The following is a 26,043-nucleotide window of genomic DNA, read 5'->3' on the forward strand; positions in this document are numbered from 1 at the left end:
GATTGATGAATTCACTTTCAACAACCAATATTTCACCTGTAATTCGTGATATAGATATTAATATGTGTGATAGGTGTCTTTTGCTTTTTGTTGGAAGTGCCGTGAAATGCGTTTCATTGAACATCACATAAATACAACAAGAGAAATTGAGGTCCTTTAACATATCTTGGACTTTTACAGTGTCTGTATTTCCAGCATATGATTCTTATCGAGAAACAACGGTAGAGACTTTATGCAAATCTGTTGCAAAGTAATATGACTTGACGAGATATATCTTGGCCTGGGATAAAAGCTCAGAAGTGTGTTTGTGTGTGGGCGACTTCACGGAGAGAGCGGTCCCACGGGCAATGTTGTTGGACTGACTCCATTAGCTGCATCTCTGAGGTGAAAGGTGGATCGGGAGGGGAGAGGGTGAGAGTTTATAAGGGTCAGGAGGTGAAGTAGGAGTTCTGCATGGAGTAGAGACGGTCGATGGGGTTTCCCACTCGCCCTGCCAGGAGACCGCCGTCCCCTGTTGCTAGGAGGCAGTCGCCGAGGTGACCGAGGCTCCCGTCGCTGTCCAGGTCGTGGAACACGGTCTCTGAGTCTGCAGGAGAAGAGAGAGACAGTGAGCTGAGCTGAAGTGGAACTGTCTTCAAAGCTGTACCAGCGAGCACAGAATAATATGGAAAGAACTAGGGACGGGAATCAGCAGGGACCCCCGATACGATACTATCACGATACTTAGGTTGCGATACGATATGTATTGCGATTCTGTAAGTATTGCGATTCGATATTACGATTTCCTGGGATTTCTTTTGGTTATTTTTTCTTTTTTAAATACTGGACCATGGAAAAATGTTGAATCATACCTTCAAATACAACACAGTCAAATTCACTTAGAGCTTTACAAGTTTTATTTCAAATATTAACATTAACTTAATGACTGCCGCGCAGCCAATAGAGAAAATAAATAAAAATGTGCCCTATTATTGTATAGCCCCTGTCAACTGCACACAAACTGACAGATTAAGAAATGTAAGCCACTTAGGCTACTTTTAAACAATAAATAAAAGGTAAATGAAATAGAATGAATAAAAGTTTACTTAAAATATAAACTTTGAAATAAACAAAAAGTAGGCTATTGTTGTTTGCATGTAGGCGATGCAAAGCTAGTGCTTGGGTGTGTTTAGATTCTTGTGCAAAAACAAGAGCTGGTCAACATGCTCTGGGGTGATGTTGCTCCCCCCATATATCCCCCCCGGTATAAACCAATAAATATGTTTAAAAAATATCGATTTGGGAGGCAGCATGGCGATTTAAAATCGTCATTCACAACAATCGCGATTTGTAACTGAATCTATTTTTTCCCCCATCCCTGGAAAGAACATGGAAAGTCTTTTTTATTTTAAGCTGAATTGAAGCCAATTAAGTTGAAAAACACACAATGTTCCGGCCTCAGAGTTTGATCTCAGCCTCTACTTATCTTTATGCAACTGGAAACCTGTTTGAAACGTGCTTCAAACGTTCTCCTATCAGCTGATGGAACATATCTGATCTGCTTATTTTTGCGTCATTATTTCCCACTGCACATTTTCTAAGTAAATGATAAAGAAACATTAAGCAGTTTAATTAATCGACAGCAGTTTAAAGGCAGCGTTAAACCCATTGGTTTGGCAGATGGCTGACATTTACTCATTCGACGATGGTGATGTTGCAGTCTGCTGCACGTAGGGTTGCAAAATTCCGGAAATATTCAAAGTTGGAAACTTTCCATTGGGAATTAACGGGAATTAACGGGAATATACGGGAATTAACAGGAATAAACTGGACGTTTTGTGGGTAATTTATACTAACTGTATTTACCTTGTCATATACAGACATAAATATAAACATTTTGTTTTGTCATAGGCTGATTTGAGCCCTGAGGAAACTTTGGGCACTTGACTATATGCTTCTGCATCGTTGTGTCATTCTTAACATAGGTCTTTGCACAGTATTTGCAAATGTACACAGCCTTTCCTTCTACATTGGATGAGGTGAAATGTCTCCACACATGAGAGAGTGCATGTGGCATTGTTCTGTAGAATAAGATGAGAAAAAAGTTTGTAAAAAAACGATAATGTATTTTACAATTGATGGATAAATGAATGGAAATAGTCTAGATGAACAGATGAACAATCCTCAATCAGCATGATAATATATTTTCCCCAGTAATATCATTGAAACTTACCTGACTGGTCCTTCACTCTACAGCAGGGCTATTGAGCCCCGCTGTAGAGTGAAGGATGCTGGGAGTTATCTGTGCATGTGATGGGGAATTTTGGGAATTTTTTTCAAAATCCCGGACTCTGCCTTTCCTGTTGCAACCACCCAGATGAAACTACGGAGACTAACTTGCTGAATGACCCCATGACCTTATTATTGTTTTGACCATAATGGCGTAGGGATCTTTGGGGGAAGGTCTTGCAGCTTTCCCCTCCTCTCTTACCATAGGAGTGGAGCTGCTCGCTGGTCAGCTGCGGTGGAGTCAGCCCGTGTCGGAACGGCTCTCCTCCGTAGATGTTGGGGTCCAGAGCCAGTAGCTGCTGACGTGGCAGAGAAGCATATCCCAGAATCCCATCCATGCCATGAGTACTGGATCCATCTGGTAGAGGACGAGAATCCCCTTAGTCACACAGATTTATAGCATATTGTTTATTTTCATTTTATTGAACTATTTTTAGGGCCTGAGCACTGACATCAAAGGTCTGGTGAGACCCTATTGAAATTGTAAGGATTATTATTATTATTCAGGCAAATTAATTGGCTTTTTGAGGGCTTTAACGTGCTCAAATTCTTACCAAAATTTGCAGAAAGTGGTGAAAGTGGTGAAAATGTACGTATTCTGAAGGAATTTTCAATGGGCGTTGCAAAATGGCTCAACGTTGCCCCCCCGAGACCCCCCGAGACCCCCGGAATGTGTTCCCATTGACCAATCTTCACAAAAATCAATACACAGGTGTATCATGACCAGACAAACAAAAAAGTCTCTTTATTATTATTATTATTATTCAGGCAAATGAATTGGCTTTTTGAGGGCTTTACCATGCTCAAATTCTTACCAAAATATGCAGAAAGTTAGAAAGTGGTGAAAATTTACGTATTCTGAAGGAATTTTCAATGGGCGTCGCAAAATGGCTCAACGGTGCCCCCCCGAGACCCCTGGAACGTGTTCACATTGACCGGTCTTCACAAAAATCGATATACAGGTGTATCATGACCAGACAAACAAAAAAGTCTATAGGTGCAATTGGAAAAACACAACAGGAAGCCTGCTAGTTTGCATTTAGTGGCCATTTTGGCCATATTCCACATTTTTACTTTGATGTACTTGTACTTCTTATTTCATTTTGTTATTATCATTAATTAGAATAATTTCTGGATAAGAGTATTCCTCATCGTTTCAGAGCTCTATAAACTTTCATGGATCCACACATTTTTAACTCTACCTAGTGAAATTTGTGTTCCCCTGCCTAGTCTGTGAGTGTTTTCTGTTATTCTTGTGTGAGTGTGTGAGCGTGTGTGTGTGTGTGTATGTGTGTGTGTGTGTGTGTGTGTGTGTGTGTGTGTGTTGACCTCTCTCACCCTCACTGTCGTCGTTGCTCTGGCGGCCTCCTCGGCTCTGACCTCTCCGGGTTCCTCCGAGCTGCTCCTGCTCCTGCTGCTGCTGCTGCTGCTGCTGCTGCCGACGAGCGATCTTCTTCATCTGAGACACAACCACGACGCATTGTGATGAATTTATATACGCATGTAGACGTGTGTCATTGTGTCTTCATGTAATAAAACGGGTAAAGTCTCACCTTGGCTCTCTGGTTTTGAAACCACACCTGCACAACCCGTACTGTCAGACCAGTCTCAGCCGCTAGTGTCTCTCTCACCTGCAGGGGGAGATGTTCCATTGTTTTTTCTTGAGATTTACTGCTTTACAAACTGATAAAAACACTAGAACAACAGGACAAAGCTTTTAGATTGATCACACGAGCGGATCCACCCACCTTGCGGCAAGGCTTCGCAGACACTTCGAATGAGGCCTTGAAGGCGCGGCGCTGCTGTGTGGTCAAGATGGTTCGTGGTCGTTTGGAACGCTTGTGCTCCTTGCTGTCATCACCACCTTTCCCCCCCCCGGAGCCCCCTCCACCATCCTCATCCTCACTCTTCACTGAGAAAGGTAAGCAGACAAACAAACAATCAGACCTTCCTGTATGAGAAGGTACCTTTTTATTCTCAAGTGTTTGTAACATTATGAAAAAATAAAGTACAACACACCAAAACCAAATTAAAAAACAATCAAATATCCTGTTTAATGTTATTTGCATAACACTTTTTAAAGCAAACTTATAAAGAGCTGGAAACAGAATAAATCACAAATGGATTTAATAAAATCAAGCAATTAAAATACAAAGAATATATATGATCAAATAAAAATGAATAAAGACCCCGACAAGGAAGATAACTGCTGAATAATAATAACAAAAAACAAATAAGGCATGCTTGCATTAAGACCAGGAGCTTAGGATTTCATAAAAAGATCAGTTTTGAAGTGATTTAAAAGCAAAGCCATGAAGTGCTTTAAAAGTAATGATCTTAAAATCAACTGGGAACCAGTGAAGGGAAACAGGGCTGATGTGAACTTGTCAAGCTTAGAGGGAAAGTTCACCTAAAAATGAAAATTCACTCCTTATGAACTCGCCACTATGCTGATGGACGAGTCCACACAAACACTTTTGGAGTTTCAGGGGTAAACAGCGTTGCAGCCAAATTCAACACAATTGAAATAAACGGTGACCACTTCTTCAAATGTATAAAAACAACAGAAAGAAAACATAGCATAGTGGTGAGTAGATAATGAGTGAATTCACATTTTTTGGTGAACTATTCCTTTAATGTGTGAAAGTGCTTGTAGGCTTAATCCTGAATATAAAGAGTTGCAATAGTCAAAGTCATCTTTATTGTCATTTCTGCCGTATGTACAGGACATAGACGGGATTGAAATGCCGTTTCTATCTGATCCTCTGTTGTAAACATATACTGTAATTAGACAGAACATAAAAGTACTCATATAGTCTAAATGAGATACAATAAAAGCAGGGATGTAGTATATGTACTTCAAACTTAACAAGGGAGCAGCTTGAGGTTTTAACCCATTAACCCCTTGTTGAATGTCGCAAATTCGCCTCAAACCCCTTTCCGGTCTTTTTATCCCACATATGCCTGATGGTGCAAATTCTACATATACCATGAAGGTATTGGAAGTACTCTGTAGTAGTTGTCGGAGTCGAAAATACACACTAGCCCCTTGGTACTGTGCAGCAAAGTTATTTTGAGGTATGAAGCTGTATTTGAAATACTGTAATGATGGAACAGCAATGATTGTATAGAAACATATGTTGTTATTCAATTTCAAGCAAAAGTATAATAATCTACATACCAGAAACTGGAAAATTTGTTAAATTATTAATTATGCCCCATTATGCCTAATGTCCCTAATTTGCCTCATACCTAAATTGTATATCTATTGTATATGCTATATTGGAATTAACAATCTCCACTTAATTTAGCATCTGTATGACAGCCAAAAACACTAATAATATATTTTTTTATATAATTGGAAATTAATTCAGGCAATAAGGGGTTAAAGGCCCACTCGCTGGTTTGCTGTGGTGGAATGTGACAGGAGTGAAATGAAAATACTTTGGGCTGAATGATGATAAAAGAAAGAATGCAGATGTGTGCGGGTCCTGAAGTGAACAAAGCTGCTGTACTTGATTCTGTCGGCGTGGGACTGATGGCGGCCAGCATCTCCCTCTCCTTCTCGTAGTCCATGCGGCAGAGCAGTTGACCTTCCTTCAGCACAAACTCGTCGCCTCTCTGCAGCCGGCGCTCACACTCGCAGCAGCTGAAGCAGCCCAGGTGGTAGACCTGGCCCAGCACGCGCATGATCAGCTCGGAGCGACCGATCACCTGCAGGCAGGCGCTGCACTTCCTCACAAACAGCCTGCAGACACACACACACACAGTGAGGTTACACATGTGAAGGATGGGAGTCAAGGAGTGGAGAAGAGAGAGGTAATTAAAGATGGCGGCTTTGACACATTTACACCCGGCTCCAGTGATTCTGGAGATTAACATAGTCGCTTAATTAAAGGTCGTATAAACATTCCCCAATTCACAGAGCAACAAGGTGAACATCTGCTGAGAGGAATTACAGTAGTCGACATTTTTTACATTGTATTTCCTCTTCTCCCTCATGACAGTAGGGGGCAGTAGAAAGCTTTTGTTGAGAGAACTCCCTGTTGTGATTTCTTTTTTTAATTCCTTAAATGTTGAGAGCGGTTTAAAGGAGTGAACCTCTGTCTCCTCACATCCCACCAGCAATCTGAAAGGGCTGATTTCACGTTATGAATAAAGCTTAATAAAGATTATTGCTCAGCTCCATTGCATTTCTCCACGACCACTTTCCTTCTTTTGTCCCCCCCCCCCATCGCTCTCCTCCTCCTGAGAGATGTGATCACCCCCTCGGTTTCTCTCCTGCCTCACCGTCTCTTCATATCCCGATTTCCATTCACCAGGCCTAAGTCTCTGCCATTAAATTCCTCTCAAATCCCTGCTCTCGCACTCGGTTTCCTCCCCCTCCCTCCCTGGTATTTTCTGCCAGCATTCCCAGTTCTCCCTCATGCCCTCCCAGCCTGCCTCCCCAGTTCACTGAAACTAATAAAGACAGGATTAATTAGATTGTTGTTTAAACAGTGCGATGGCCAGACAGACGCTGTAAACTCATAACCAGGGATTGGGGATAGCATGGGGTTAATCTCTCTCCTCTCACTTATGCACACTAAAACACATATACACACACACACACACACACAAACATAGACACATGCACGTGCACGCGCCGGGCACGCACACAAACATTTGCACACACCCACTCTCAGTTTCAGTAAACCTAGTCTAAAATGTGGCTAGAAACCATAACCCATCGTCCTACTTGTGGTGTAACCAACCTGCAGTGAGAAGAAAGTGAACATACACTGGATATCACTTCAACATGACTATAGCCAGTAGTGGTGGGGGAAAAAAATCAATTCTGTTCAGTATCGCGATATTTTGCGCCCGTGATTATATCGATACTGTAGCACAAAGTATTGCAATATTTTTTTCAGAGTTTCAGAGTTTAAAAGATACCTAGTGTGTCTGTGTAAAGGATGTTCTCCACTGCAGGAGATATAGTAACGTTCCAGAGGAACTTTAACATCTGAGCATGTTGACCAACTCCTTTTTCTGAACAAAAATGCCAATATTCCCAAATGAATTTAACATTTTGGGTCATGACCTTGCAGCCAACTGGACTGGACTCTAGTAGAACACATTTGTTTATTTTTCTCAATTTGATTGAAGCTCTAGGTTACTCTTATTTATATGATTATTCTCAGGTTTATGTTACTCTATTATGTCTGCTTGATGTTACTGTATTGTATTTAAATAACTGTAAGTTATGTGCTGGGAGCTCAGTGTTCATGTGAGAGGTCTCCTATTCAGAAAATAATTACAAAGGTCCTGTGTCCTGAATGTTCAAGGACAAAGTTTTTGCACTTCAGTTAATGTGTAGAAGACAATTTTGTTCACAGAATTAAATGTGACATTTGAAGTGAGGTGAGCAGTCTTATTTTTAGGGCTGGGCAAGTGAACTCGTTTTAATCGAGTTAACTCAAGTGATGAGTTAACTCGATTGTTTATCCGCCAATTATTTTCTTTTTTCCTGTTCTGCAGCAGTCAGCAACAGACTTTCACAAAATAAAAGCCTGACTTTCACAATAAAACAATAAATAATCAAACCTGAGTGAATGTGAGATAAAATAATTAATCGAGTTAACTCATCACTTGAGTTAACTCGAGTTAACTCCATTGAAACGAGTTAACTTGCCCAGCCCTACTTATTTTCCTAATTTTTTGTAATGCCTTTGAATAATATGGGGGACATGAATCGCAATATATCGCAGAATCGAATCGCAATACTTGCAGTATCGCAATATTTCGCAGAATCGCAATACTAATCACTTTTGCCAATTCCCCCCCCTAGTAGCCAGAGCACATAGGTGTAGGTAGTCGAGAGAACAGGACGGGCACCGGAACGAAACTGGATAAGAAAGACGGGGGGGTGTGTAGGTGTGTGTGTGTGTGTGTGTGTGTGTAGGTGTGTGTGGGGCAGGTGGAGGAAGGGACGGTGTTGGAGCTCCCTGACTGAGCGATAGGAAGGTGTCGCTGCCCAGATCTGGAGAGTAAAGCAGGAGCCAGGTCTGCACATTAGTGCTCCTAATCTGTGATTCTGTCCCAAACACAGCTGCCACGGCTAATCTTTCTCAATCCATCTGCCAAACGCTCCCCAAAAAATTCCCCAATTGACAGTGTCGCTAACGCAACATCAGAAACACAAGTGTCCCCCCCCCCCCAAAAGCATCCCTGCAATAATCTGCTCCGACAGGGCCTGGATGTTGCTCCACCCATTTCCCTTTTCAAGTCTTTAAATTGTATCTTTAAGAAGTTGTAAGGATCTTTGTAAGGAACCACTGTACAGTTTCTCCCGAAATTATATTATATTATATATAATATATGTTATAATTATATTTAATTATGGTTATCTTATTTCACTTTACTGTATAACTGTAATACACATACCGTGTTATACCTGCACTTCTTTTCTCAGACTGTCGCACTGTTTGTATTTTGTATTGTTTTTGTGACTGTTCGTATTGTGCTGTTTTGTTTTGTGATGTGTATTCTGTGTAACACACTGAGAGACACTTTACCGAGTCAAATTCCCTGTTTGTGCAAACTTACTTGGCCAATAAACCTGGTGCTGATTCTGAAATCTACGAGACGCCGCACGTGAAACTAAATATTTGACAGATTTCACAGCGGAGAGCGATGGGCTCTGAACTCTCTGCAGCTTCGGTGTCTCCAGACAAACACGTTCAAGGCTTCAACAACTTCAATGACTCTTTTAATTGCGAACAAAATACAAGACAACAGAATTGTCACAGGAATGCTTGCATAAGACTGACGATATTGCCGGTTAAGTCCCACACTCCCTAATCGGGGTGTACACAGCACGCTAGGAATTTACTCAACGTGGCAAATGAAGGCAACTTGGGGCAACTGCCACAGAGGGGGGTCTGTAAGTAGATCAGTCTAATCCCTCTAATAGAAGTATCATTCACACCGGCCCTGACCAGAGAGCAGCTTCACATAAATCACATTGGACATGATTGTTAAAGACCAGAGACATGAATTAAGACATGAATTAAGTAAATTTAGCTTCTACTGTTGCAGCAAAATTATACAATCGTGTGAATAATGCCCACAACCGATTTTCTGCATTCATACTTGTATCCGTACACATGATCATTTCTCGATTTCACAACATTGTTGCACAATTTCTAATACAATCTTCTATTGGGAGGTTGTTTTTTAAATAGAAAACATTCTTTTGAATATCTCTAATTTAGCTTTGTGATTGACATGTTTATACTTGTAACAAGAAGATGTTTGTATTAGATACATACAGAGGAATTATATCTGACATTTCCAATATGCACAACAGTAGAATTTAAATTAGAATTTAAACGGCTGCAGTAAAGACCAGCTGTGTATGGAAATCCATCTATTTTTAGTCATGTAAAAAGAAACATTCACAAAATACTGAAACATGTCCTCAAAATTTACAAATGACTTTCTCAAAAATACAGTTTTTCTATCTAATGACTTTGTTCCTCAAACAATTTGAAACTTCCTCAAAAAAAGGAATTGTTTTAAACAGTTTCTCATCATTATGATTTACTGTGTCATCATTTTAAGGTTTCTCATTATTTTCAGACACGAAGTCATTATTTTTGAAATATTCAGTCAGTTTGAGATAAGTCATTACTTTAATAGGGTTTTTCATTATTTTGAGAAAGTTCCTCATCTTAATGATTTACGTTTTTTCTTTTTTAAATCACATTGCTCGAAATGGGTCCCGCAGTAGTGTGAAGAAGACTTTGAATTTTATACTTTCCTCCGTTGTTGTGATGTATTGTTCACGACTCATCCACAGTAACAGAGAACAGAGACGTTAGAGCAGAAGACGATAGATCAGTAAACTTTTGGGAGCTTGAGATGTGCAGAGCTTCAGGATCTTTGGCTGCAGGCGACTGTGGATTTGGAAAGGGGTTGGGGCCACGACTAATTACAAACTCACTGATTATGAGATCAACTGCAGAGAGGCGGAGAAAGGTAATGTCTTCTAAGTATTGGGTGGGTGTAATCAGCTCTCGCTTGCTTGCTTTATTGTAGATCCTCGGCATACAAACAGAATAACAGAATCTTCCTCATCTCCCTAAGCTGTGTCATGTGGCATTGTTTTGCCTGTGAGCTGTGACAAGCACGACACTGTCTGGACCCCAACACAATCGTTCCATAAATATGTATGTGTCTCAGAGTGATTACAGTTGTTGTGCTTGCTTCCATAATTGATGAATATTTATACAGGTATTGGTTTGCTCCAGGTTTGGAACCGTTTAATGGAAAAGGAGCCAGAAGAACCCGTCGTAGACAGAGTTTCTCTTCACTCGGGAGCTGTGGCTCATCGGGGATCACTCATTTTAATTCCTAACTCAAAGTTTAAGATCTAAAATGATGTCTCTTCCCATGTCATATCCCGTAGCTTGTGGTTCCCACATGCATTATGTGTTCAGAATGACCAGAGCGTGTGTGTGTGTCACATACACACATCCCCCCTGAAAACGAAGGTGCATCCAAGGATTCGTGTGACAGATGCGAAAAGAAAAATGATATGCAACAACCTCGCTTTAAAGTTGTATTCTGTTTAGCATCCACTTCCTCGGTGTGTGTCTAAGGGTGTGCGTGTGTGTGCAAGTGTGTGTGCGCGCGCGTGTGGATGTGTGTGCGTGCACTTTTCGGCGGATATTGCTCCGTGAAGCAAAATGGCTCAGAGCCAAGGTTCAGTAATCACATCATCTCCTTTTATTAAATCTCCCTGCACTGCTTCTGTGTTATTAAAATCTCCCAGCATTCCCCACAATACTCGCTACCCCTGCCACCACTCACTCACACTCAAACACACTCAAACACACGCACACACATATAATAAGGTACAGTCACACATGATGCACACACACACACACACACACACACACACGTGTATATATAGAGTCACACGCAAGCATAAGCACAAATATGCACAGTTTGTGTAAACACAGATAAGGGGCCTGGGTACAAACATCAATAAAACACGGACAGATGCTGTCATTTGTGGAACGTATCCATCCACGCATCAATGGAGAAACATCATAAACATAAACAGTCTCGTGCTCAATGAGCCTCCTCCTGATCCAGTTAAGATCTGTGTGATGACCACGAGGGTCTCAGCCCCCGGATCACAGCTCCGGAGACGTTTCTGCTCCGACTCTCTGGATCCCACAGTCTCACAGTAACATGTCATGATAAAGAGCAGCACTGAGGCCTGTAATATTCAACTTGTGATGTAATGTACCTGAGTAAAGTAACAACACAACAACACAAAACCCTGCGTGACGCTCCTGGTGTGTGTCTGTGGGTCTGTGCCATCTACACCTGATGCTACTGAGAATCAACACAACGTGTGGGGCTGTGGATGTGTGTTTGCGTGCGTGGGTGAGTGGGCCCGCGTGTGTGTGTGTGTGTGTGTGTGTGTGTGTTAGTTTAGATAACACAGTTAATCCCCAGGCCACCAGAACGCAATATCCTGTCTGCCGGTTTCTCATTTCCTGTCTGTCTCTGGCGGAGCGGGAAGCGGTGGGGAGGGGGGGGCGGCGGGGGACAGCGGGACCCGTTGCCCCAGAAACAGGAGATACAGCCAGTCGATCTGAGAGGAGTCGACGCCGATCTCCCCATCTCTCCCTCTCTCCGGTGCGACCCCCTATTCTCTCTCTCTCTCTCTCTCTCTCTCTCTCTCTCCTCCTCTCCCTCTCTCTCTGCTTTTATTATCTCAGATTTAATAAAGCCGAGGCGAGCAGCTTGTTCTGCCATGAAACATTTATTAGCTGTCTGTTATAAAATTGTTGTGGGGGAGGAAAGATGATGGGGTCTCATCTCACATTATGCAAAAAACAGTGGCAATATTACCCCCCCCACCCACCACCACCACCACCACCACCAAACAAACACACACACACACACACACACACACACACCCAGGCCCGGTCCTGCTTCTCTTCCCAAAACTCTCGCTCACACCACTTTACCTTCTTTTATCCCATTTCTCTTTTTCCATTAGTGACATTCTTTCATTTACACCATAGAATCCAATCATTCCTCAGCATCACAACACACAAAACAACTTTCTCCGGCCCACCATCATCTGTTGAGCTGCAGGTTGGACTAACAGAAGACCCCCGGGTGAGGGAGGAGTGTTTGAACGTTTCACAGCCTCATGTATGAGTTTTGTGTAAATCCTCTCACTGGGATTCAAATAAACTGTTCTGTAGTGAGCTGCAGCCACGAGTCACGCCGAAACTTTATTCATTAAAGGACAAAGAAAACCACATTTTCTCACTTTCTAGACATTTTGATATTTCAGTTCCATTCGCCTGGGGTGTGTAGTTATGAGAAAACATGAATGTGTTTCTTAAAAGACACATTAGTAGTATATTGTGTACTTTTTAAATGTTTAAGTTCTACTCTCCTCTTTCTTCTCTCCAGAACCTGAGCAAACAAAATCAAAGTTATATCTGCATGTTTGCAAATCACTGAAATGAGAGGAAAACAATCTTTGGTTGAACGTGTCTCTTCAAAAGTGTAATTCTGGCCTTTTTTTTAATTTAGAAATAATTCATTAATATGACAGAGATTTATGAATTAAACTGCGCGTTGATAGGACTGTGGGTTTATTGTGTTTATTGTTTATGAGAAAACATGAATGTGTTTCTCAAAAGACACATTAGTAGTATAATGTGTACTTTTTAAATGTAAATGTTTAAGTTCTACTCTCCTCTTTCTTCTCTCGAGAACCTGATCAAACAAAATCAAAGTTATCTGCATGTTTGCAAATCGCTGAAATGAGAGGAAAACAATCTTTGGTTGAACGTGTCTCTTCAAAAGTGTAATTCTGGCTTTTTTTAAATTTAGAAATAATTCATTAATATGACAGAGATTTATGAATAAAACTGCGTGTTGATTGGACTGTGGGTTTATTGTGTATCTGACATGTCGTTGCGTAATTCTCTCTACAAGCACTTCCCTGCAGCCGGGTGTCAGACCTGTCATCGCACCACAGAATCCTGGGTAATTAGCACTGTACCCAATCAGCCTCCGTACCACCTCCTCCTCCTCCTCCTCCTCCTCCTCCTCCTCCTCCTCCTCCTCCTCCTCCTCCTCCTCCTCCTCCTCCTCCTCCTCTCATCGCCATCCCGAGACACAAAGAGCTGCCGAGGGGAGGAGGAGGAGGTAGGAGGGGGGGGCGATTAAGAGAAAACAAGGGATAAACGGGGAGATAAACTGTTTGGTGTCATCGCTGCTATCAATCTCAACGAGGAGGAAATGAGGTTTGGAATAGAGAAATATTATTACAAAGCAGACAGTGATGAACGAGGGAGCTGATGAGAGATGGAGAGAGAGATGGTGGGTGGGTGGGGTGGGGGGGTGAGGGGGGAGACGAGCAGTGGAAGACAGAGTTTTTCATCCTCAGTATTCTTTAAGGAACACGATCGAGGGAGAGGCGGTGGACTAGTGTCAGAAACTTGGACTATGGGCAGAAAAGGTCTCTGGTTCGTCTCTGGTTCGACTCCACGGAGAAACAACAACAAGACGAACCTGGATTGATCTGTCCAAAAATCCAAGAGGGTTCTCCCTACCCTGTCTAGTGCCCCTGAGCAAGGCACCTTACACCCCCAACATCTGCTCCCCGGGCGCCGTACATGGCTGCTCACTGCTCTGTGTGTCCTGCACCAGATGGGTTCAAAGCTGAGGTTACATTTCCCTCCTTGCATGAGTGTGCTTGTGCATGTCTGTGCATGTGTTTGGGACAAATAAATGTATCTTAAATCTTAAATCTTAGAAGTTCACCCACAGCGATGCACTGCTGGAGCCCGAGAGGCCGTCAGACCCACACAGACCCACACACACACACACACACATGCTCACAATTCCCATCAGGATATAGTCAGGTGTCACTTTCACAGGCAAGATGAGCAGAATAATACCAATCTGCAAAATGGAAAATATTTATTGTATCAGAGACAGGAAGTCTGGATAGTAATTAGTAAAAACAATTCTATGCGTCTAAATGTGACATGTTGGAAATTTGAGAAAATTTGTATCAGAGGGGGGGGGTCCCAGGACTGTGGTGGGGGGGGTCTCCCTCTCTCGGGTGTGTAAACCCAGATGTCGTCTCGGTGGCCTCCAGCCCACAGAGTGAGGTATTAAACCCTGAGGTTTAGTGGATCTCCACCCCGGTGACCTGCCTTTCACACGGCTGAAACTGCCTTTCTAAGGCTTACACACAGCCGGGCTGCCCCCCCGCTCTGTCTGAGCTCAACACTTTGACCAACACTGGCCTTCTACGTCTCCGCTTGGCAGAGAACCATGATGTGGAGCCACTGAGGCTGCACACTGCTCCTGCTCACCAGCATCTTTCTCTCACTTTCACTCAGAATGAAATGTTATCTTTTACTCACAATTAATGTTTAAATTTCAGGGCAAACTGCTTTAATATATTTAGCTTTCAATTGTTTTTCACATTTGTCACATTTAGACGCATAGAATTGTTTTTACTAATTACTATCCTGACTTCCTGTCTCTGATACAATAAATATTTTCCATTTTGCAGATTGGTATTATTCTGCTCATCTTGCCTGTGAAAGTGACACCTGACTATATCCTGATGGGAATTGTGAGTGTGTGTGTGTGTGTGTGTGTGTGTGTGTGTGTGTGTGTGTCGGTGTGTGTGTGTGTGTGTGTCTCATTTTGAACATCTGCTCAATAACAGGATGGAGTTCCTGAGAATTTCTTGAGGTTTCAAAACAAAAATAAATCCACAAGTAAATCCACAAGATGCACTTGAGTTTATTGTGTCTAAATCCCCTCATTTCCATAACAGATTGAGAGCAGGGAAACTGGAAACTGAAGGCATACCTCCTATTTATTTATTTTTATACGTAGATAATGAGTGGCACTAGGGTGTGCACGCTCGTTCATTACCTAAAGCTTCAGGGCATAAAGCTGAATGTGAACTGAACCCTTTTCCTGCACAATTCTACACACAAGGTTGAATATTAGGATTCCTCTGCTTCACCTTAAAAAGTATTTTTGATATGTTGAAAACTCACATTAATATATATTAAGCAATGGAGCGATGAGTTTAAAATCATTTGTGTGATTTGAAAACATTGAACATGCAAATGTTGAATTAAAAAAAACAAACTTTTGCCTCGGGGGCAGTTTTCCCCGGGATGAATCGGGTGGGGGATGGGTCACATTTCAAATTAGATCTGTTTTCTCATTGGGATTTAGAGACATCCACTTGCATTTATTTTTATACCTCCACAGAATTGATTAAAAAAAATCGCAGATATCAGCTCGAAAACACTATATTTCTCCATTTTCAACTAAATGAGTGTGGATGGTAGAAATGTGCAGGGGAGCGAGTGAGGGAGGAGACGTCTGCTGGTCGGCCGGAGCCTGGTGATGTAATTCAAAGCAAAGGATGAATTAAAAAATATTTGGACAAGCCCGAGATACCCCGTGAAGGAGACATGGAAAATGTCCCAGTATGATCTCAGAAGTCTGTAAGATGCTGTCTCACCTCACCATCTATTCTGTCAACACAATCCTCAGCAGTAACTTGATTCACTTAATGCCTGACATGCAAAACAAAAAAATATCAATGCATCAAGAAACAGGCAATTGAAATTAGTGGTGGGAGAAAAAAACAGAATGTTACTGTATTTTAAATAATTGTAAGTTATGTGCTGGGAGCTCAGTGTTCATGTGAGAGGTCTCCTATTCAGAAAATAATTACAAAGGTCCTGTGTCCTGAATGTTCAAGGACAAAGTTTTTGCACTTCAGTTAATGTGAAGAAGACAATGTTGTTCACAGAATTAAATGTGACATTTGAAGTGAGGTGAGCAGTCTTATTTTCCTCATTTTTTGTAATGCCTTTGAATAATATGGGGGACATGAATCGCAATAAATCGCAGAATCGAATCGCAATACTTGCAGTATCGCAATATATCGCAGAATCTCAATACTATTGAATCGTGGCCCAAATATCGCAATACTATTGAATCGTCACATTTTTGCCAATCCCCACGCCTAATTGAAATCTGCCCCTGCCTCTTCGAACCAATCAATAACAGAGAGATCACCAACCAACCCCCAATGATTGTAGTAAAATTCCTCTAAAATTCTGATGCACGTTCAAAATTCTTGGACATGGTTTTCCCCGTCACAATGCACACACCTGCTCGGGGGGGGGGGGGGGGGGGGCGGGAGCTGGGAGGAGTGTGAGGCGCTGATGGACAGACGGCAGGAAAACAAGGAGACATTGTTGCTGATCCGCCGAAGGTCACGGGCAGCGCTGTGTGCCAAGTCTGGCACGGACTCAACACAACAAGGCGACTCTCCATATGCAATGTGTAGGGGACTAAATCAACAGCACAGTGAATGAAGGGCTGACTGTTAATTTGGGGCCTGCAATTACATTCATTACACGAGGAGAGCAAATACGCTTTTTCATTCCCTCACTGGAAATCAACCCGGCGCTTCATTTTTCCCTCCACGTTTCCCACTCATTTTTCCAGATAAACGTCACACAATGGGACTTTCATCAGCCGGCCGTACACCCCCCACCACACACACACACACACACACACACCACACACACACACACACTCTCTCTCTCTCCTCCAGATGTCAGGTACAGTGGGAGAGTCTGTGCTGCTGGATGCCGTCTGACACTTTTCAAAACAATGATAACAAGCTGCAGACTCGTCCTTCAGCCGTTCACCCCTGGAGCTCCCATCACACACACACACACACACAGACACACACACACACACACACACACACACACACACACGATGCAATCTTCAAACTAAATCAGGACATCTTCCATTTCATAGAGCGAGTGTTGAGTGTGAGTTATGTTTTGCATTGCAGAATAATGTGTCATGTGTGTCCACACGCTGTATTTTACATTACTATCAACAGATGGAATAGAACCGTGCAGTGTTATTGATTCAGATTAAGATTGTGACCATAAATGTCCAGTAACTTTTTGTATGCCTCTGAGAACTTTAAATCTTTTAATTATTACAACTATTATCAGGAAGGTAAAGGGGCTCCTGCTAGACTGTGCTATAAGCAGCTAAGATGCAATGATAATTTGAAAAGTTATTAATTCCTTAAATCCCCTTAAGTGGCTTCACAGAGGATTTCACACACTGTCTGACATCACTATTTTCTATATCAGCATTGTACAAGCTCATATTCTGTCTGTGTCACACTCAGTCAAACGTTGAAATATCTTTTTGATGTTTTGAAAATTAAAATGTTAAATTCCAAAAATCTCCATTCATCATATCACACTCGTCACATTCACACTTTCAGGACCCTGAGGACATCAGAGCTGAACTGGTGTCAAACACGAATTTCGAAATATGAAGCAGTTTGAAATCGATACGTCGCCGTGACGACACTGTTGTGTTTAGTCTGAATATCTTAAATCAGAATTGTGCAAAGCTGCAAGTGACTGATCTTTGAAAATACTTCACCAGTCTCAACACAAGATATTTATTTGCTCTTTGAGGATAATTTTTGCGAAGGCTTTCTTTCTTTTCTTTCATCTTCGGTTCCAGATTTATGCTTGTTTATGTTTTTATTCATTTCTCAGTGTGTTCAGTTTTTCATCGCACAGACAAACTCACTCTCAGTCTATCAAGAGAAAAGCACTTTTTTTTTTCAATTCATTTTTTACTTGACCAATGAAGAACTCTCTATTTGAAGTTAGAAGTGGGTTCAATCTTTTTGTTTTTCAAGCACCAACTGACCTCATTTGCATACAACTGTGTAAACAGTGATCACACTAAAGACATCAAAACTTTGCAGCGATGCAAATTCAGAAACTTGAAAAACACAATTTGGACTTCAACACATATCATGAGAATTTAGCTTCTTCTTGATCTGCAGATAGCAGGAGGAGGTGGAGTGACATCACTGTTACTGAGTGGATGACGGCAGAAATCACACTCTCTTGTACTGTACATACACACTTGTGAGATACTGGAAATTATCGCGAAATTTTGTGAGTCAAGCTTTACTTTAGCAGTCACTTGTTTCTTTGCAGATCAGGATTTTACCAACATTATCCACATTGTCCAGAAAGTTGGAATTTAAAATAAACAGGAGGAAACTTCTTTATAACCATTCTTTTTGCTCCCAGGAATTAATATTATGACAGGCAGATAAACTGTTATATGATGGTTTCATTTAAACGCTATTTCAGTCCAATCCTGTCTTCGTGTCATCAAAATCCAAAAGTACAATGATTATAATAAAAAAACTGGATGAAGCTGAGATGTAACACATCATACCTGTTTGGTCAAACTGTAAACACCATCAGCGTCATACAATCTCCATCTATGGAAAGTGTTTGAAACTGGATATTTAAATTAAATAATAATAAACAATAACAATAAAAGAGTGACATCACTGGTACTGAGTGGATGACAGTGTGGCTCTACGGCAGAAATCACACTCTCTTGTACTGTACACACACACTTGTGACACACTGGAAAATATTAAGAATTTTTGTAATTGTGAGTCAAGCTTTACTTTAGCAGTCACTTGCTTCTTTGCAGATCAGGATTTTACCAACATTATCCACATTGTCCAGAAAGTTGGAATTTGAGGTGAAAGAATAATTCCATCCCCAAAATGTATATATTTATTTACTTAATGATGACGAGATGCGTTATAAATAACCAGGACATTTCTCCTAACCTGTCCACACACAGGAAGCAGATGTGGGACACTTCAGGCATTGATGAGGCACTTCTGGCCTTCAGAGACAAAATGGACGTGAGCCTTAAGTGGCCCACTTGTAAAATAGCAAATGTGGCACAAATTATATCCCAAACAAACTTTCTCTAGCAAACATGTGGTGCTCAAGGCAAGTTGTTGTCTGAAGGAACCTCAAGTGGCTCATGGGGACCTCTTGGTTGAAATGCGGCATTGCTATGGTGGTGTGGACCAAACCTGGACCAAAACTGTTTTACATGTGGGGACGAGGACCTGAGTAAATCTACTGAATGATTCCACCCCAGCACCATATACTTGAACCCAGAGGTGTCAAGTAACGAAGTACAAATACTTTGTTACCTTACTTAAGTAGAAATGTTGGGTATCTATACTTTACTGGAGTATTTATTTTTCAGACGACTTTTTACTTCTACTTCTTACATTTTCCCGCAAATATCTGTACTTTCTACTCCTTACATTTAAAAAATAGCCTCGTTACTCCTATTTAATTTTGGCTTGTTTTCATTCCGGTTTGTCATCGTTCAAAAACACACACAAAAAAAAGGCAACACGACCTTGTTACGACTTTTACTTCCTCTAGATAGTCACGTTTGATTATTGGTAGTGTTGAGTCCAAAGGTCTCTTCCAACAATATATGAATTTGCATTGTAATAAAATTTTATAATTTTCAATGGGCATATTTGCAGTTCAAACGGGTAGCCTAGTGCATCCCACATTTTTCAACATAACATTTTAATATAACGTTATAGTCATAATGGCCTTTAGAAAAATGTGTTTTTTGGAGGAGGGAGGGTAGTGCACTTTTTCCCTTACATTACTTTTACTTTTATACTTTAAGTAGTTTTGAAACCAGTACTTTTACACTTTTACTTAAGTAAAAAGCTTGAGTTGATACTTCAACTTCTACAAAAGTATTTTTAAAACCCTAGTATCTATACTTCTACTTGAGTAATGAATGTGAATACTTTTGACACCTCTGCTTGAACCATAAAACAAGACCTCAAAGTGTGTGTGTGTGTGCGTGTGTGTGTGTGTGTGTGTGTGTGTGAGTGTGTGTGTGTGTGTGTGTGTGTGTGTGTGTGTGTGTGTGTGTGTGTGAGTGTGCGTGTGTGCAGTGGTGTATAAAGTACATTAAAGCCATACTTGAGTAAAAGTACAGATATCTTACCGGAAAGTGACTTCGGTAAAAGTGGAAGTCACCCGTCAGAAAATGACTTGAGTAAAAGTCTTAGAGTAGCTCATATTAAAAGTACTTAAGTATCAAAAGTATCTGGTGTTGAAATGTACTTAAGTATCAACAGTAAAAGTACAAGTACCAAAATTAAAAAGGCAAAGTGCTTTTTATAGTAGGTCTATACAGACACAAAACAACCCAAAATGTTTCTCCTCAAGATTTATCTCAACTGACTGAAAAATTATAACAACAATACGAATATAATGTATAATTTTACAAATTTTGAACCCTAGATGAGAGAGAGAGAGAGAGAGAGAGAGAGAGAGAGAGAGAGAGAGAGAGAGAGAGAGGCGTGCGTGCTGCGCCAACCTCCGCTGCTCAAGTAACGAGCCAGTTTGAGAATGTAAGAAGTAGAAAGTACACATATTTTTGTTCAAATGTAACGAGTAAAAGTAAAAAGTCGTCAGGAAAGAAGTACTCAAGTAAAGTACAGATATGTGAAAAATCTACTTAAGTACAAGTTTAGTATAAGTTACTTCCCACCACTGCGTGTGTGTGTGTGTGTCATCAAAACTTTGCAGCAATGCAAATTTGGAAGCTTGAAAAACACAATTTGGTCTTCAACACATATCATGAGAATTTAGCTTCTTTTTGATCTGCAGACATCAGAAGGAGGTGGAGTGACATCACTGTTACTGAGTGGACGACAGTGTGGCTCTACAGCAGAAATCACACTCTCTTGTACTGTACACACACACTTGTGACACACTGGAAATTATCGCAAATTTTTGTAATTGTGAGTCAAGCTTTACTTTAGCAGTCACTTGTTTCTTTGCAGATTAGGATTTTACCAAAATTATCCACATTGTCCAGAAAGTTGGAATTTGAGGTGAAAGAATAATTCCACTCCCCAAAATGTATATATTTATTTACTTAATGATGACGAGATGCGTTATAAATAACCAGGACATTTCTCCTGACCTGTTCACACACAGAAAGCAGATGTGGGACCCTTCAGATATTGTCTGCGTGTGTGTGTGTGTGTGTGTGTGTGTGTGTGTGTGTGTGCTCTTACTTCTCATAGTCGTGCTTGCAGTACAGCAGCCGGTCCCGGCAGTAGCACGTCCCGGTGAGCGCACTCAGACACACTGCGCACTTGACGCAGGTTTCGTGCCAGGAGCGCTCGTTGACGCGCAGCAGGAAGCGGTCTGCGATGGGAGACTCGCAGCCGGCGCACACCTCGCCCCCCCCACGCCTGTACTCCGGACCTGAATGTGCAGAATATAAAAAAAACAAATATAAAAAATACTGCTGACACGAGTCCAAGTCTCCACAACATATTAAAACCCCAAGTTCCGATTGTGAGGGAAAGCGAAGCATCTTTAATAACGGTTACACGCAGAGTCATCCACTTTGTGCAGGAGGGCGTAACCAAATAATTGCTGTTTATTTAATATAAATACAACAGCCCGTACAATATTTATTTCCTCTGTTTCTAAATCTATTTTTTTTTTTTTTTTTTTTTTTTTTACAATATGCAGTTTTTTTTATTATTGGACTTCTTCTAGAATTACATGTTTTGTATTGTTTATAGATAGATAGATAGATAGATAGATAGATAGATAGATAGATAGATAGATAGATAGATAGATAGATAGATAGATAGATAGATAGATAGATAGATAGATAGATAGATAGATAGATAGATAGATAGATAGATAGATAGATAGATAGATAGATAGATAGATAGATAGATAGATAGATAGATAGATAGATAGATAGATAGATAGATAGATAGATAGATAGATAGATAGATAGATAGATAGATAGATAGATAGATAGATAGATAGATAGATAGATAGATAGATAGATAGATAGATAGATAGATAGATAGATAGATAGATAGATAGATAGATTACTTTATTCATCCCCGAAGGGAAATTAAGTTGTCATAGCAGCCGGTATATTTGAATACAATAAAATACAATACAATAGAATAAAATAAAAAATATTGAGGTAGAAAGAATAAAAAACAGAAACACAAGATAAATAGGTAGATAAGGTGCAGTGGCAAGATGATGGTAATAGTACTGTTATGTTATTGTTAGAAAGTATATAATGTATATAATTAAATCATATCACACACAGCAAAAGCAACTTCAAATTATTTATTTTTAACTTTTCTCTCTCAAATATTTGCCATAACCCTTCGCGTTTTGTTTCGTCATTCTTCAGGATCCCTTTCATCACAATGTTTTCCTCCCAGTACACACACATGATACTCCTGCGGGGATTTATTCAGCGTCATATTCACATTAAGTGAGATGATGTTTGAATGTTCTTCTTCATGCGAGTTGGATTTGTGTCTGCAGCCCACGGTCTGAGGACCAGTCACTCACCGAAAGGCGTGGAGGATGGAGGCTGCTGCAGACAGGACTGCTGGCTCTCCTCTGTTTTCATCCCTTCTCTCCTTCCCTCAGTGTGATCGCTGCAGGGAGACACACAACCGAGTGTGAGCCGGACCAACACACTGGACTTCAACGTGTAGAAACCAACAATATGAAATGCCAAAGAATGTAGAAATGGGCGTTGCTCACACGTTTAGCCTTGACAATGTAAACGGCCTATAAATAGCCCATATATATTATATATAGTGTTGGGCAACATTTCAAGTTCCCATCATTTAGATCCATACATAGATTGACTGACACACACACACACACACACACACACACACACACACACACGCACGCACGCACGCACGCACACAAGCACTCTCATCGTGTGTTTATGTGTGTGTGTCCTTGGTTTGTTGTTAAAGGCAAAAAAAACGATAAACCTAATGAAATTTAAAGAATTTAACATACGAGCCACACATCTCTGAGAATTTCATAAACGTTGATTACAATGAATTACATGTAAATTATATATGAGTATAAGCACATTATGGAGGCGTATCTACTTGGGCCCGAGTCAGCTGGTATTTTAAAAGTTCATGTCAGCCTTTTAATATCACTCGACACTTTGAGTAAAATAGAGATTGGGAAGTTGTTATCCAAACACAAATTTATGAAGATATTTAAAAATGACTTCGGCATATTTCCCGAGTTAAAAAAGGTATCTATCTTGGCCGTTTCAAAATAAGAGTAGCCTATAAACAATTGTAAATGTTTTTGTGTAGTCTATAATTTACACAATATAATTATTATGAAATGGAAACTACATATTTTTTAAGCTTCTTCTAAAAAAATCCATTCAATAATTATTTTTTGGCATTTCGTTTTAGTTGTTGGATTTCAACATGGACTTTTTTTTGCACAACCTGACTTGAGCATTAAAACTCGCTCACGGCATTTTTATAAGCTACAAAATTCATTCAAACTAAAAATCTACAATTCCACAGAAATATTATTTGGCTGAAATTTTTTTTTTCCAAAATATTCTCTTGAATTGCATTTTTCTATGTTTTTTGTTGTGGCTTCATCAGACTGTGTGGTCTTTTTTAAACTACGGCTACACACTTTATTTCAAATGAATGATAGCTTACATTTGATAATTGACATAATTTCTTGTTTTGGTATTTTTGGGGGAATCCCTCAGATTTTTCACTCAGATTCCAAAGGGCCTGTAGCTTGTATATTTCCAGTTAATATAAAACGGGCTGTTGATTTTTGGGATGATCTCTACATTGCCACAGAAAATGAAGGAGTCAATTAAAACAAATGAATTATGTAAATACAACTGATCTGATGTGGCATTTCCTCTAATTGCGGGTTGAATCCATTACTGACACAATAGTGTGATACATTAATAATTAGATGTTGAGACTGACAGCCCAAAACTCAATAATAATCACAACAGTGACCCGAGTAAAAATTTTAAGAAAATATATATTAACTTTCCTTCAAGACCTAGAGCAATCCAATCATCCCAAAGGGAATGTTTTATATATGAGGATCAATAGGATCAATAAATTCCACATGCAATGAAATAAACAGGAGGAAACTTCTTTATAACCATTCTTTTTGCTTTCAGGTATTAATATTATGACAGGCAGAGATACTGTGATATGATGGTTTCATTTAAACGCTATTTTAGTCCAATCCTGTCTTCGTGTCATCAAAATCCAAAAGTACAATGATTATAATAAAAAAAAACTGGATGAAGGTGAGATGTAACACATCATACCTGTTTGGTCAAACTGTAAACACCATCAGCGTCATACAATCTCCATCTATGGAAAGTGTTTGAAACTGAATATTTCAATTAAATAATAATAAACAATAACAATAAAACACTATTTAATTAATCCACGTTGTCTTTGGCTATACTGATTGGTCCTACTGGGCCAATTTAAAAAAAAAAAAAAAAGCACATATAATTCACCAGACAGCGTCACTGTGACTTTATCTTTTAAACTGAGCATTTTTGTACGCAAAATAGCATGCGTAAAAGCGGCTGCAGGAATATGAAACACGTTATTAATGCGCAGAAACAATCACATCTCGATCCGCTATAACAACCTGTGTCCTACCTTGAGGTGAAACACACTCCTCCTGAAATCTCGGTTGGCAACATTAAAACCGCGCAGGGGGAAAAGTTTCGGCCGGTGAACGAACCCTCGCGTTTCCAGACGGATTCACCTGCAGCTCACAGTCCTACGATAAAAATCCAAACACCATGATGACTTCGAACTATTGTCTATTGTCTCTCTCTCTCTCTCCGCTTGTCTCCAGCCAGCCGGTGCGTGCGCGCTCCGACTTGTTCTGTGCGTAAAAAGGCGCAGAGGGAGGAGGAGATGGACAGACAAGGAAGGAAGGAAGGAAGGAAGGAGGGAGGGAAGGAGGGAGGGAGGGAGGGAGAAGGTGTGGAAGATGATGAGGGAAGATGAGCGATGATGCAGCCTATTGAAGGCTCAGATGGGGATGATTTCACATTTGTGTTCAAGGTTAGAGAGAGAGAGAGAGAGAGAGAGAGAGAGAGAGAGAGAGAGAGAGAGAGAGAGAGACTTTAAAGGGTCGATTTAAAAAAAACTATTATTATATTTTATATTAATCCGCTTCTACGTGGAAAACGATATATCAAGGCACCAACTGCCCAAATTTGGAGAACTATAATCAAAAGAACAAAAGCAAATGAAGAAGATAGTTATAATCAACCGTGATTTCATCAGAACATGTCCACTCACTTTGTCCCATGATGTCCAGGGAGGAGTTTCATCCAGGAAGGACGAGGCTGACGTGATGGAAGAAGTCACATCTGAAATCACTGCGCTTGCAATTAGAAATTAAATGGTTTATTGCTGATTCTAACCATCGTGCTGGCAGGTTTCTCCCCTTCACACTCACATAGCGCCCCCTTGTGATGAAACAGAAACGGTGCATGAAGCTTCTGACACTGAGAGAGGATTATCTTTGATTCTATCACATTATTTTCCACATGGAGAATATGACACATTAAAAAGATCCACGTTATCTTGAAAACACACCAATTAACACATTATATCATATCATATTATATTATACTGCATTACATTGCATATTGCAATATGACACTGTTCACTGTTTTGCATTTAGCATTTCACTTTTTTACTTCACTTTTTATATCTTTTATATATTTTATTAAGACATTTTTATCTCAAAATAAATGTTTCTTTGTATAAATATTGGTAAAAATTGAGTAAATAAGAAGTTAGCAGTGAGTAAATATATACTGGTTTCCCATTTTTTATTATTCTCCTATGCATGTTGTATTTATTGCGTTTTTATGTTTCTA

General features: G+C 40.3%; 1 protein-coding gene across 2 annotated transcripts; it reads right to left on the minus strand.

The window, feature by feature from the left end:
• Window positions 1-428: 428 nt before the first annotated feature.
• Window positions 429-24,846, minus strand: lmx1al (LIM homeobox transcription factor 1, alpha-like). Of its 2 annotated transcripts, none has more exons than XM_061090363.1 (9): window positions 24,803-24,846; window positions 22,668-22,756; window positions 21,344-21,536; window positions 5,784-6,016; window positions 4,017-4,180; window positions 3,822-3,899; window positions 3,607-3,727; window positions 2,471-2,626; window positions 429-586 (listed from the first exon to the last, which is right to left on the minus strand). In XM_061090363.1, exons 1-9 carry the CDS (start codon window positions 24,844-24,846, stop codon window positions 429-431), a joined length of 1,236 nt encoding a protein of 411 aa, XP_060946346.1. The 2 variants fall into 2 exon arrangements, with proteins under 2 accessions (XP_060946346.1, XP_060946348.1); XM_061090365.1 differs by having other exon boundaries at window positions 21,344-21,523; window positions 22,664-22,756.
• Between the last annotated feature and the right edge of the window lie 1,197 nt (window positions 24,847-26,043).

Source organism: Limanda limanda, chromosome 17 (assembly GCF_963576545.1).
Source record: "Limanda limanda chromosome 17, fLimLim1.1, whole genome shotgun sequence".
Classification (NCBI taxonomy): domain Eukaryota; kingdom Metazoa; phylum Chordata; class Actinopteri; order Pleuronectiformes; family Pleuronectidae; genus Limanda; species Limanda limanda.